Below are 13,308 nucleotides of genomic sequence, written 5' to 3' on the forward strand. Positions count from 1 at the left end.
AGCGCACGCGGGGGCCGCGCTCTCACCTGCAGCGGCTCCTCCTGCTCCGGCCCCGGCCCCGGCCCCGGCCGGAAGCCCTCGGCCAGGGCCACGGCCTCGGCGCAGGTCTCCACCCCGCGCCCCCGCGCCCGGCTCCGCACCTCCCGCGGCAGGATGGCCAGGAACTGCTCCAGCACCACCAGCTCCAGCACCTGCTCCGGGCTGCGGCGCCGGGGCTCCAGCCAGAGCACGCACAGCTCCCGCAGGCGGCTGCAGGCCTCCCGCGGCCCCCGGGCTTCCCCGTAGGCCAGGCCCCGGAAGCGGCGCCGCCAGGTCTCTGGGCCGGGCAGGTCGCCCCCCGGGGCCAGCTCGGCCTGAGCGGGGGGTGGCATGGCCGCCAGCCCTCCTGCCCCGCGCCCGCGGGGTCCCGGCTGCGGGAAGGGGCAGACCCGGGACAGCTCCCGCAGCGCCCGCGCCCGCAGCCCCTCCCCCGCCGCGGGGGCTCCTGGGAGCTGCGCACGGCCCCGCCCCCCTCCCTCCCTGCCGGCGCGTCACACGTGCTAGCTGCTAAAAGCTGGAGGCTGGAAGAGGATTCTTCCATAGTCCTCTCCCAGGTCCTGGACAAAAATATTAGGGGTGAAAGGCCAAGAACTGAACCCTGCAGGATTCCACTGGAAACATACATACGGGGAGGGACTGTGGCACTTCTGGGACCTGGTCTGCCAGGATGAATGGAAGTACCCAGTGCTGGACACCTCCCTTTGCTGTCCTAGCACCATTTGCAAATCGGCACCAAAAGGCTGAAGGGGTCAGGCACAGTAAGTGTGCTCACCTGGCCCCCAGTCTGAAGGGACCCTTTTTGGTCTTAAACTGGCATCTTAAACACCTCACCCCCATGGGAGACCAGATCTTTCCTGCCATGGCAGGGGGTTGGACTGGATGATCTGCTCAGGTCCCTTCCGACCCTAGAAACTATGAAACTGTGAGAGACTGACTGCACACCTCATCCAAATCACTGATGAAGGTGTTGAACAGTGGAGGCCCAAGGACCGAGCCCTGGGGGACCACACTGCCCATATCCTTCCAGGTTGAGAAGGACCCATCCACCACCACCCTCTGGGTGCAGCCCTCCAGCCAGTTGGCGACACATCTGACTGTGTGGGTGTCTACACCACAGCCCCCCAGTTTCTTAATGAGAACAGGGTGAGAGACAGTGTCAAAAGCCTTCCGGAAGTCCAGGAAGACGATGTCCACTGCTACCCCTGCATCTAATGATCTGGTGATCTGATCGTAAAAGGCCACCACGTTGGTCTGACAGGACCTGCCACTGATGAACCCGTGTTGGTTGCCCCTAAGCATGCAGTCCCCAGCCGGCCCCTCCTGGATGTGTGCCAGCATAATTTTCTCGAACAGCTTGCCTAGGATCGAGGTAAGACTAACCGACCTATAGTTTCCCAGGTCCTCCTTCCTCCCCTTTTTGAAGATGGGGACCACGTTGGCCCTCTTCCAGTCCAGAGCATCACGAGCGCTCGTAAAGTTGTGCCAGGGGACTTGCAATGACCTCGGCCAGTTCCTTTAGAACTCTAGGGTGGAGATCATCCGGGCCGGCTGACTTGAATACGTCCAACCCCTCCAGAAGCTCCCTAACTACATCCTCACTAACCCTTGGCCTAGGTGTGCCTCCCCCAGGGCCCGAGGGGGGCCCAGCAGGGAGGTGGCTGTCCTGGTCCCTACTTAGGAAGATGGAGGCAAAGAAATCGTTAAACATGTTAGCTTTACCGTCTGGTGTGACAACCAAGTTTCCCAACGCGTCCTGCAAGGGCCCCACATTACCCGGGACCTTCTTTTTACCCGCTATGTATTTAAAAAAGGACTTCTTATTGTCCTTAATCTGGGAAGCTAGTCCCAGTTCCATCTCTGCCTTGGCCTTCCTAACTGCCCCCCTACATCTCCGAGCAACTACAGAATAGTCCTCCCTGGTGATGACCCCTTCTTTCCATTGGGTGTAAGCCTCCTTTTTAGCAAGGAGACATTCCCAGATGCTTTTGGTGAGCCACGGAGGCTTGTGTGCTCTCCTGCTCCCTTTGATCTGTGTTGGGATTACCTTCCTTTGGGCTTGGAGGATCGTCTCCTTGAAGAGCGACCACTCTCCTTGGACACCTGGCTCTCCTCCCCTCCGGGACCTCAGCACTTCCCCAACTATCCTCCTTAGCTTGTTGAAGTCTGCCCTCCTAAAATCTAGGGCCGCTGCCTTACTGCATGCCTTTGCCACCTTGCACTGGATGGTGAATCCCAGCAGGCGATGATCGCCATCGCCCAGAGGGTCGAGCACCTGCAGCCCCCGCACCAGGTCATCACCCGTGGCCAGCACTAAGTCCAACAAGGCGTCTCCCCCGGTGGGGCTGTTCACCTCCTGGGTGAGATGGAGGTCCTGCACTCTGGCCAAGAACCGACGTGAGCGGTCAGACCTGGCTGACTGCTCTTCCCAGCAGATGTCCGGGAGGTTCAGGTCCCCCATGACTACCACATCCTTAGCCTTCACTACCTCTGTGAGCTGACCCAAGGATTCCTGGTCAAGCTCTTCTCCCTGGTTGGGAGGTCTGTAGTAGACTCCCACCGTTAAGTCCCTTTCCCCTCGACTGCCTCCTACTCTAACCCAAAGCACTTCAGAGTGCCCCTCCCCTGACTCCTTGCTAATTAAATGAGGATGTGTATTCCTCCTTAATATATAGCGCCACACCCCAACCTCTCTTTCCTATCCTGTCCCTCCTGTACAGCCTATAGCCCTTGACATTCACCGCCCAATCATGCGTTGCGTCCCACCACGTTTCCGTAATCCCCACTATGTCCGGGCTGGTGTCAGCCAGCAGGAGGGTGAGTTCCTCCTGCTTGTTGCCCATACTATGAGCGTTTGTGTAGAGGCGTTTGAGGCCTCCTGTGGGTGTGTGTACTGACCCCCTAATCCCAGCGTTACCCTGGCCCCTCTCTCTTACCTGTTTATTCGCTTCGCTCGTTGGTCTGGGCTGGGCTGTAGTTGTGGGCGCTGTTTGGTCTGGCAGTCTGATGTTTCCTCCGCCCTCATCTTCCCCTTCCCCCAACGAGCCTAGTTTAAAGCCCGCCGGAGGAGGTCCGGCAACCTAGAAGACAACACACGTTTACCTTTAGGGGAAAGGTGGAGCCCGTCCCACCCCAGCATGTCTCTCGTCGTGATGTGCCGGTCGTGGCTGAGGAAGCCAAAGCCCTCCTCGAAGCACCATTCCTGCAGCCGCCAGTTGGTCTCCGCGATGCACGTTTCATGCCGTCTACCTCATCCACTCGCTGGCAGGATAGAAGAGAAAACCACCTGTGCGCCCATCTCCTTCAGGACGCACCCCAGAGCGTGGTAATCCTCCATCAGGCCATCAGGGCTCCTCCTGGCCGCATCGTTAGTGCCACATGGACTAGGACCATGGGGTAATGTTATGCTGATGTTCTTGTGAGCAGGAGACTGCTTATGGTATTTTGTAGGTTTCATCTACATGGGCCTGACCCCCGTCTTTCTCTAGCTAGGCTTCCCTGTCTAAACCCAAACAGGGCTTGACTCCAAGGCTCTAGGCTTTTCCGGTGTCTTGAGGCTCGTGGTTCCCTTTCCTGCTCCAGTCTGGAGCCCTGGCCCAGAAGCCTGGCCACTGGCCCCATAGGCAGGGGGATCACAACTTCAAAGCCAGGGGACAACCTCAAACCTGCACCCTCTCAGTCCAAAGGAAAACAAAAAAACCCACAAGATAAAAATTGCACCTCAGGTGCACCAGATCTCCCCAGCCTTTTAAGACTGCGCCTTTTTAAGACTGCCCTGGGTGACTTGCCAGGGTCAGTGCAACCCAAAATCCTGCACCCCCACTGGCACCAGGGCCTGTGTACCCCCAAAAGCCGCACCCTTGCTGGCGCTGGGGTCTGTGCCTCCAGAAGGCACACCCTTGCTGGCACCAGGTCCCCACTCCATAGTGGGCCCCATAATGAGGCCTCCTCCTTCCCCTAATAGCCTCACCCAAACCACCGCTGTTATTCAATAACCAAAAGAAAAAAATAAACAGCCCCATCCATGGGTAATAACTGCCACCAAAAAAATGTGACTAGGGAAAGCAGCATGTCAGCCTATACTTGCAGGGTTCCTACTTCGGCTCCCTACCGTCGGCTACAGTCCTTGCTGCAGTGCAGCTGCCGTCTCTCCAGGGCTTCTGTTCCCTTCTTCCCACCGTTGGACCACTCACCAAGCCTCTCCCTCCAGGATGCGCTCCTTCCCCTTTGACTGTCACTGCCACTCTACCCAGGGTTTTTATAGTTCTGGCCTGCCCCTTCTCCTCAGCCCTGCTGCTCTGACGTTAAGAAAGATTTTTCCCCTGAGAGTTCATGTTTCTGCATTTCAAACCCATGGTTGCATATCCTGCCATCTGGGAATGGCTGTCACATGAGCATGAAGATTGCCCAGGTCTCTCCCAGATCCATTCACATTGGCTCTTTCAGGAATGAATAGTCCAGGGCTGATCTGCCTTTTTCTCGGATGTGTGGTCGGCCACCTGGATTCAGCCTAAACACACACAAGTTAGTGGAAGATGAGAGTGAATATGAGCGCTCCTGGCTGCACAGGTCTGGCCCGCTGCAGGGGCAGCAAGCAGAGGCAGATGCTGCAAGCTCCCTGCAAAGCAGGGAAGCTCCAATACCTGCAGCAGTTTGCAGGTTGGTCTTGGCCAGCATGAGGTGGTCCCTGCTGCAGTGCCACAAACGCAGCCTCCAGTGGCTAGACAAACACCTTGCTGGATAGACAAATACCTTGACCCCAGTACTTTTTCCTGCCAAGGCAGGGGTTGGACTTGATCTGCTCAGATCCCTTCCGACCCTACAAACTATGAAACTATATTACAGGACATGTCTAAACATGCACATTTACTGCATAGTAATCTAGGTAGCTGCACAGTTACTGAAGGTGTTGTATATGAATCTTGTAGGGTTAAAGCAAGGCTTTGTAATGCTAAAAGTGAGACCATTTCTTTGTCCTTTCGCCTCCGTTTCATAAAAGTGGACGCAGCACTTATGAGACGGCGTGGAGGGAAAAGGGGTACTGTGTGAGGGTGACTGATAAGATATGAAACTAGCTGAATCCAGTCAACAGGGAAGACTCGTCAACAGGAGAACCTTGAAAGTCGGGCACGGTTTGTTTTTGTTAGATAAAGAAACATCTTGAGACAAAATATAGGGGGCATGTAATTCACGAGAGTTAAACTTTGGTGTTCACGGCCACGGTGCCGCTTGATTGGACAGAATAGTGATTTAGTTAATAGATGATTGGGAGCACGAGCTAATCACGAACTAACGCTTATGCCCTTAGAAAGTATAAAAAAGTATTATAACTAGTAGGCGGGGTCCCTCTCTGTAGAGGTACCTCGCTCGAGTGAATAAAGATTCTGAATTTGGCTTTGGATACTTGCTCTGCGTGATCACTGCCCCAGCCTAGAGCAAACTGCACATCGCTTTAAGAGCATAATTCGTAACAAAAGTTACTGCCCAGGACGGGCACACGTCTACACATGAACGCCCATATTGTGCATTAACCATGAAGACATATGCTGGCTTGGGCATAAATTTGCTACCTGCATGATGCAGGTAGCAAATTTATGCCAAATTTGTCCCAAGTCAGTACACACACAGCATTACTGTGCTGAACACCTTCACATGTAAACACCACCCTAAAAATCACTTACTGCACAATACTTTACCTGCTGTATGTGTAGACGCGCGCACAGTGCCACAGCCAAGCCTACCCAAGGGCCGCCTTATAAATCCGCTGGTGCTGCAGGGTGCAGTTGGCATCATTCTGTGTTTCAGCAGGTGATGGGTCTAGGTGAATGCAAGCTTCTGTCCCTCCGACTCCCTGATCCCAGCTGTCTGGCTGGCCTTCTCTACAATACCTAGAGAGGAAAGGACATTTCCAGCTGACTGGCTAGTGTACATGCCAGGGCAGGCCCTAGGGTGGGGGAAAATTGGGGCAACCCCCCCAGACCCCACGCTTTGTGGGGGACCTGCAGAAATCGGCAGAGCGGTTGTGGTGACTCTGCGCTGCTGTGGGCTTCCTGTCCAGCTGCTCGGCACCCCCCACCCCCTCCCTTCACTGCCGAATCTTCCGCTGGGATCCTCGTGTCCCAGGGCAGGGCCCCACACAGGCTGATTTGCCCCAGGCCCTGCACCCTGCTCAGGTCGTCTCTGGTAGGCCCCCTTGACAAGGCGTTCTTAGGATCTATTCTTTTATAGGCAAATGCTGTAGAGTCCTAGGGCCAACTTCCATTTTTTGCTTAGGGACTATGGAGAAAAGCTGGACATATACCAGTTCACAGGGCTGGACAAGATGTCCCCGAGGGGGCCAAATGAGTTTGCTGGTGAGATGGTACAGCCACTGACCATGATCTCTGAAAACTCGGCAGGCCCGGATGAGCTCCATCCGAGGGTACTGAAGGCACTGGCCGACATCATTGCAGAGCCACTGGCGGGAATATTTGAACGCTCGTGGCGCACGGGTCAAGTCCCGGAGGACTGGAAAAGGGCCAATGTGGTTCCCATTTTCAAGAAGGGGAGGAAGGAGGACCCGGGTAACTATAGGCCAGTTAGTCTCACCTCCATCCTTGGCAAAGTCTTTGAAAAAATTACCAAGGCTCACATTTGTGAGAGCCCGGCAGGGCAAGTTATGCTGAGGGGAAACCAGCATGGGTTCGTGGCAGGCAGATCATGCCTGACCAATCTAGTCTCTTTTTATGACCAGGTCACAAAACGCCTCGACGCAGGAGGAGGGGTGGATGTCGTATACTTGGACTTCAGGAAGGCCTTTGATACGGTATCCCACCCCATACTGGTGAACAAGTTAAGGGGCTGTGACTTGGATGACTGCACAGTCCGGTGGGTGGAGAATTGGCTGGAGGGTCGCACCCAGAGAGTCGTGGTGGATGGGTCGGTTTAGACCTGGAGGGGTGTGGGCAGTGGGGTCCCGCAGGGCTCGGTCCTTGGACCGATACTCTTTAAAGTCTTCATCAGCGACTTGGATGAGGGAGTGAAATGTACTCTGTCCAAGTTTGCAGAAACTCATGGGGATCAGACTGGACACGCCGGAGGGCAGGGAGCAGCTGCAAGCAGACCTGGACAGGTTAGACAAGTGGGCAGAAAACAACAGAATGCAGTTCAACAAGGAGAAATACAAAGTGCTGCATCTAGGGAGGAAAAATGTCCAGCACACCTACAGCCTAGGAAATGACCTGCTGGGTGGCACGGAAGTGGAAAGGGATCTAGGAGTCCTGGTGGACTCCAAGATGAACATGAGTCGGCAGTGTGACGAAACCATCAGAAAAGCCAATGGCACTTTATCGTGCATCAGCAGATGCATGACAAATAGGTCCAAGGAGGTGATACTTCCCCTCTATCGGGCGCTGGTCAGACCGCAGCTGGAGTACTGCGTGCAATTCTGGGCGCCGCACTTCACGAAGGATGCGGATAATCTGGAGAGGGTCCAGAGAAGGGTCACTCGTATGGTTAAGGGCCTGCAGGCCAAGCCCTACGAGGAGAGACTAGAGAAACTGGACCTTTTCAGCCTCCGCAAGAGAAGGTTGAGAGGCGACCTGGTGGCTGCCTATAAGTTCGTCAGGGGGGCACAGAAGGGAATTGGTGAGTATTTATTCACCAAGGCCCCCCCGGGGGTTACAAGAAATAATGGCCACAAGCTAGAAGAGAGCAGATTTAGATTGGATATTAGGAGGAACTTCTTCACAGTTCGAGTGGCCACGGTCTGGAACGGGCTCCCAAGGGAGGTGGTACTCTCCCCTACCCTGGGGGTCTTCAAGCGAAGGCTAGATGTGCCTGGGGTAATGTAGGCCCAGCACTCTTTCCTGCTTATGCAGGGGGTCGGACTCGATGATCTATTGAGGTCCCTTCCGACCCTAGCATCTATGAATCTATGAATCTATGAAACTCATGGGGATCAGAAGAGGTCCTGGATGACTGAAAAAGGGCAAACACAGTGCCCATTTTTAAGAAAAGGAAAAGCAGGAGTGAACATAGAAGAGAACAGTGGCACAGAGTGAACCCTCAGCAAGTTTGCAGATGACACCAATCTGGGCCGGGGGGAGAGTAGTAGGTCCGCTGAAGGTTAGGGCTCAGATTCAGTGTGACCTAGAGAAATTGGAGGATTGGGCAGCTTCCAGACTCACCTGCTCCGAGAGAAATTGAAGGATTGGGAAGCTTTTCAGCAGAGCTGCTGCCCAGCCAGTTGAACCTCCTAAGATTTCGTTTGGCCCAATCACAACTCTGCATTGTGGTAAAAGGTGGGGAAAAAAGCAGGTATTTCCATGATTTGAACCTAGGATCCCCTCTTCACAAGGCAGATGTTTGAACCAACTAAGCAACAATGGCCACATTGAAGACCTGAACCCAGGGCCTGAGGTTCCGCCCCCAGCGAGCCAACATAAAATTCAGTCCAACCTGCCAGCTGCACGCCTACCCTCAGCAGGTCCCTGCTGTCTCCTCTGTAGTCGGAAGTTTTGTCCCCACAGGCCCCTGCACAAGACGCACGTTCCTGAATTCATGCTGCAAAGCCTGGGCAGTGTTTGCAGGAGTCCTTGCTGCCTCCTGCTGTTGCCATCGTGTCTGGCATCAAGTCCGGGGGGGCACGTTCCTGTGACGTGAAGGGGGATCAAGCACTGGCTCCAAGTTCACAGTGTGTCAGCATAAAAAGTCCCAGGACTGTCAGTGCATTATTTGATAGTTTTATAAAATGATGTGCCTGGTTCAGCATCAAAGGTTGCACTCTGGTCATTCAGGAGCCGTCACTGAAGCAAGCCACTGCAGGCTGCTATTTCCAGTCAACAACTTGCAGGGACCACAAAATGCTTCAAGGCTCTTCTTCTCCAGCCTTTCTTCAGAAGATAGTCTCAGCAATATGGTCATAGCTTCTGATGAAGTCGGCTGCTAGGGAGAAGTGTATGCCTCCCTGCTGGAGCTACTTTCTGAAGTATTACCCTGCCCTGACTTCTTCCAATCTAGTCACAACATCCCAGAATCACAGAGGAGAGCGTCCTGTCTGTGAAACCTGGGTCAAAGGTAAGTGTTGTGCATCAAGCGGGTGGAGTGCAGCCATACGAGGAAAGGCTGGGAGATCCAGCCAAGGTCATCTTGGAGAAAGGAGGCTCTGGGGGATCATGATGGCAGGCACTGCTTTTTGAAAGTTTGCCATGGAGTGGAGGGAAGAGAAGTGCTCTCCCCCATTGCAGAGGCTGTCATCGGCACTTGGCTTCTGCTGCACCCAGCAGACGTGGACAGTAGCTCAGTAAGACTCCCTCCCTGTCATAACAGCAGGGCCAGGGAACAAGCTGCCCTGGGAATCGGTGGGATTTGTTTCACTGGAGGTGTCTCAAGAGTTGGGGTAGTGCCAGGAGAAGGGCGGGTTGCATCCGGCGCGCCCTGCGTTTGCGTCGGTTGTACGAGTAGAAGACGATGGTCCTTTCCAACCCCGTGACTCCGAGGAGGTGCTGACTCCATGGAGCTGATTCATTACTGCCGGCTGCCTGGCCTGGGCACGGGCAGGGAGAAGTCCCTGCCACTGACATGCGGCTGCAGCCACGTGGTCCACGTTGGATGGGAACCAAGTTGTTCGGGCCTATGGCTTGTAAAAGCTTAGCAGTCCCTGCTCTGAGGTGTGTGGAGGAAGGGGTCCATGTCCTTTGCAGAGACAGTTGCAAGTAGAGGGAAAAAGACCTTTTCCTGCTTCCCTGGGACTTTTCAACCTTGGTGGCCTGAAGGTGATGGTGCTAGACTCCTGAGCCAGAGATTGTGGGTTTAAGTCCCACATGGAGTAGTGCATTTAGCTAGGTGTCATCGAATGTGCCCGTCTGTCAAGGGCACTGTGCATCAGGGGATTTGATGCTTTGTTAAACAAAGAGCCCCTTCTCTCCAAACACCTGCAGGCAGAGCATAGCTTGCACTATCGTGAGCTTCCTCCCAGCAATTCTGTGACGAGACAGAGCACAGCTGTCTATGGCATTGGTGAGCACATGCTCTTCTCCCCACTTGGAAAAGGAAATCCTTCACTTACAGGCTTGCCATTGCCTTTCCTCTTGGCAGGCCCATTGATGCAGTTAGACATGCGGGTACTTCTTACTCCAAGTCTACCCTCAGATTTTAATCAACAAAGGGTGGCTATTTTTCCCCTTTTGACACTCGGGAGCCAATGTCACCCTAGACGGGGCTCAAACTCCAAAACTCTGACAACACAAGCTGGTGTTTTATCCACTAGGGCTGTTCACACCTATCCAGGACACACCCAAATGTCTTATTACAGAAACCAGTGTCTAAAACCTTCCATCTCCACACCACCCTTGGCAAGGGAGGTCAGTGGTTGGGGGAGACAGAGACAGTTGGCTGGGTACTTGCAGGGATCCTGCTTTCCCCCGCAGTTTATGGCGCTGCTGGGAGCTGTGGAAGGATGCCCGGTCTCCTCGCGCGAGGGGGGCCAGCGTCCTCTCCAGGGGTGCAACAGGGCAGCGTGTCGCACAGGCGGACGGCGCAGCTGCTGGCAGGCGGCTTTGGGAGAAGCTGGCGGGAGGTAACGCACGCCGCGGGTCGCCTGTCACCAGCGGCACGTGGTTTAGGCATGGCTCCGTGAGAGGAGCCCTGGGTGACTGCTGCGGGGGCAAAGCAGGGCCGGGGCTGTCTCCCGCCTGCGGCACAGGAACAAAGCGCCCCGAGCGCACAGGGAGCGAGGGCCACGGGCCTCGTGCGGGGCATCTCAGCACGGCCCAGCGCCTGCAGCGAGGCGTCTCCCTGGGCCCGGAGCGCGGGCGGGCTGCGCAGGCTCTGCCCTCTCCCCGGTGCGGGGCAAGGAGCGGGCCGAGTCGCGGGCGGGCAGGGACCCGTGCCGAACCGCACCGGCGAGGCCCGCTAGGCCTGCGGCCCGCTGCTTCAGCCGGGGGGGGATCCGAAGTGCACCGCCCCTCACGGCGAGGCAAAGGGCTGCTGGTCCGTGGCCGGGCGGGCGCCGGCACCGCCGCACAGGCCTGGCTCCACATCCCGCCGGCGGCCCCGGCTCGGCCAGAAACGCCGGGGGAAGCGGGGCGCTGCGCGGCCTCCCGAGGCTCCGCCGCGGCCGCACTCGGCGCGCGCGAGGAAGCCCGGGGCCGGGCCGCAGCCGGCACCCCGCGCATGGCCGCGGGCGCGGGGCGGGGCGGCCAGGCTCCGGCTCCGGCTCCGCGGTCGGGGCCTGCGGGGGCCGCGCGGGCCGCCTCACCACAGCGCGAGCGAGGGGGCGGGGCCGGGGGCGGCGCTCGGCACCTCACGTGTGACGCGCCTGAGGCAGGCGGGCAGGCAGGGGGCGGGGCCGCGCGCAGCTCCCAGGAGCCCCCGCGGCGGGGGAGGGGCTGCGGGCGCGGGCGCTGTCCCGGGTCTCCCCCTTGGCCGCAGCCGGGACCCCGCGGGCGCGGGGCAGGAGGGCTGGCGGCCATGCCGCCGCCCGCTCAGGCCGAGCTGGCCCCGGGGGGCGACCTGCCCGGCCCAGAGACCTGGCGGCGCCGCTTCCGGGGCCTGGCCTACGGGGAAGCCCGGGGGCCGCGGGAGGCCTGCAGCCGCCTGCGGGAGCTGTGCGTGCTCTGGCTGGAGCCCCGGCGCCGCAGCCCGGAGCAGGTGCTGGAGCTGGTGGTGCTGGAGCAGTTCCTGGCCATCCTGCCGCGGGAGGTGCGGAGCCGGGCGCGGGGGCGCGGGGTGGAGACCTGCGCCGAGGCCGTGGCCCTGGCCGAGGGCTTCCGGCCGGGGCCGGGGCCGGGGCCGGAGCAGGAGGAGCCGCTGCAGGTGAGAGCGCGGCCCCCGCGTGCGCTCGCCCAGCCCGCCTGCCCCGCGTGCCGGCGCCGCACGGACGCGTTGTCCTCGTCCCCAGGTGACCGGGAGGGGGAAGGTGGCGGGGGGGCCCTCAGCCGAGGTGCCGCCCCCGGGGGAGGTCTGTTAGCAAGAGCTGCGGGACTGATTCTGTCTTCTCCCCCGTCTTCCACACACCGACGCCTCCGTCTCCCCCGTCCCAGGCCCGTGCAGGAGCCTAGCAGGGCTTCCCCGTGCCAGCAGCGCCAGGGCTCACCTGTGCCCTCCCTTCCCACCCGCAGGTGCTGGGACCCTGCAGGGAGCTGAGCAGTAGCCTCCTGAGGAGGGGCCGGTGATGCTGGAGCGGCAGAGGACGTCCCCGGGGAGCCTGGAGGAGAGGCGCTCCCTGAGGCCTGCGCCAGGCCAAGTGCAGAAGGGGCAGGGCAGGCCTCCAGAGCAGGAGGAGAGCTTGGAGGTGAGCAGGGCCCCGGTTCTCTTGTGGTGGGCAGTGCAGCTGGGGCAGAGCGCAGGAGGAGCCCGGGGTGCTGTAAAGACTTTGGGGAGCAGAGACCTGAAGAGCGTGAAGGCTGCGGTGTTGGAGGCTGCAAAGACCCCGAGCTGCATTAGCAGGAGCTCCCTCCCGAGTGCCGATACCAGGGGGGCTGGCGCGGGCAGGCCGGGTTACAGTGCGTGGAGCTGGGGCTCCCTGCCTCTAAACGTGCTGCCCAGGCTGCCGCAAAGGACTGAGAGTGGGATGAGCTGGGCTAAGGCCGGCACATGAACTCCTGCATCCACGGCTGCATCCACATCACATGTCAGCTGAAGACTGGGGAGTTGTGTCCCCTTACCTGTCGTGGCTAAGGTTGCAATTAGTGGTAGTGCCCGGTGAGTGCAGACAGGGCTGTGGGGGCTGGGAGCAGCTGGCCCAGGAGACACTGATGGTGCAACGCTTGTGCCCGCAGCTCCGGGAGGTGTTTGAGGACGTGGCTGTGTATTTCACCCGGGAGGAGTGGGAGCTGCTGGATGATGAAGACAAGGGGCTTTACCAGGACCAGATGGTGAAGAATTACCAAGCCCTCGTTTCCCTGGGTAAAGCTCTGGGTCTTGCTTCCCCCCGGAGATATGTGAACGCTGCAGTTTTGTAGTCATCTCCCTGTTCCAACAGCCCCGTCCTCATGAACTTTTGGCTGGAGGTTTAAACCCCCTTTCTCCCCACTGCTGTCAGTGATCAGGTCTCTCTCACGTTTCAGACTCATCTCTCCTCCTTCATTTGCTCCAGTCGCCTTCACTTGTGAAAGCTTTGTTTTTGCTCTGCAGTACATCATAGATTTTTAGGGTCAGAAAGGATCTCAGGAGATCATTGAGTCAGACCCCCTGCCCTGGGCTGGAAAGCGTGCTGGTCAGACAACCCCAGCCAGATGCTTGTCCAGTCTCCTCTTAAAGATCCCCGGTAGGGGAGACCCCCGGCTCCCT

The 13,308-nt window shown here is 58.0% G+C and overlaps 1 protein-coding gene across 6 annotated transcripts; it reads right to left on the reverse strand.

The window, feature by feature from the left end:
- Positions 1-574: 574 nt before the first annotated feature.
- On the reverse strand, positions 575-10,363 carry LOC149851674 (uncharacterized). 6 transcript variants are annotated; one of them, XM_090030504.1, is made up of 4 exons: positions 8,495-10,363; positions 8,205-8,301; positions 5,733-5,924; positions 575-3,116 (listed from the first exon to the last, which is right to left on the reverse strand). In XM_090030504.1, exon 4 carries the CDS (start codon positions 2,495-2,497, stop codon positions 1,499-1,501), a length of 999 nt encoding a protein of 332 aa, XP_089886630.1. In that variant the 5' UTR covers positions 2,498-3,116; positions 5,733-5,924; positions 8,205-8,301; positions 8,495-10,363; the 3' UTR covers positions 575-1,498. The 6 variants fall into 6 exon arrangements, with proteins under 6 accessions (XP_089886630.1, XP_089886629.1, XP_089886632.1 ...); XM_090030503.1 differs by having other exon boundaries at positions 8,476-10,363; XM_090030506.1 differs by lacking the exon at positions 8,205-8,301.
- Positions 10,364-13,308: the final 2,945 nt, after the last annotated feature.

Source organism: Crocodylus siamensis, unplaced genomic scaffold, assembly GCF_052110815.1.
Source record: "Crocodylus siamensis isolate JL-2025a unplaced genomic scaffold, ASM5211081v1 HiC_scaffold_534, whole genome shotgun sequence".
In the NCBI taxonomy this organism is placed as follows: Eukaryota; Metazoa; Chordata; order Crocodylia; family Crocodylidae; genus Crocodylus; species Crocodylus siamensis.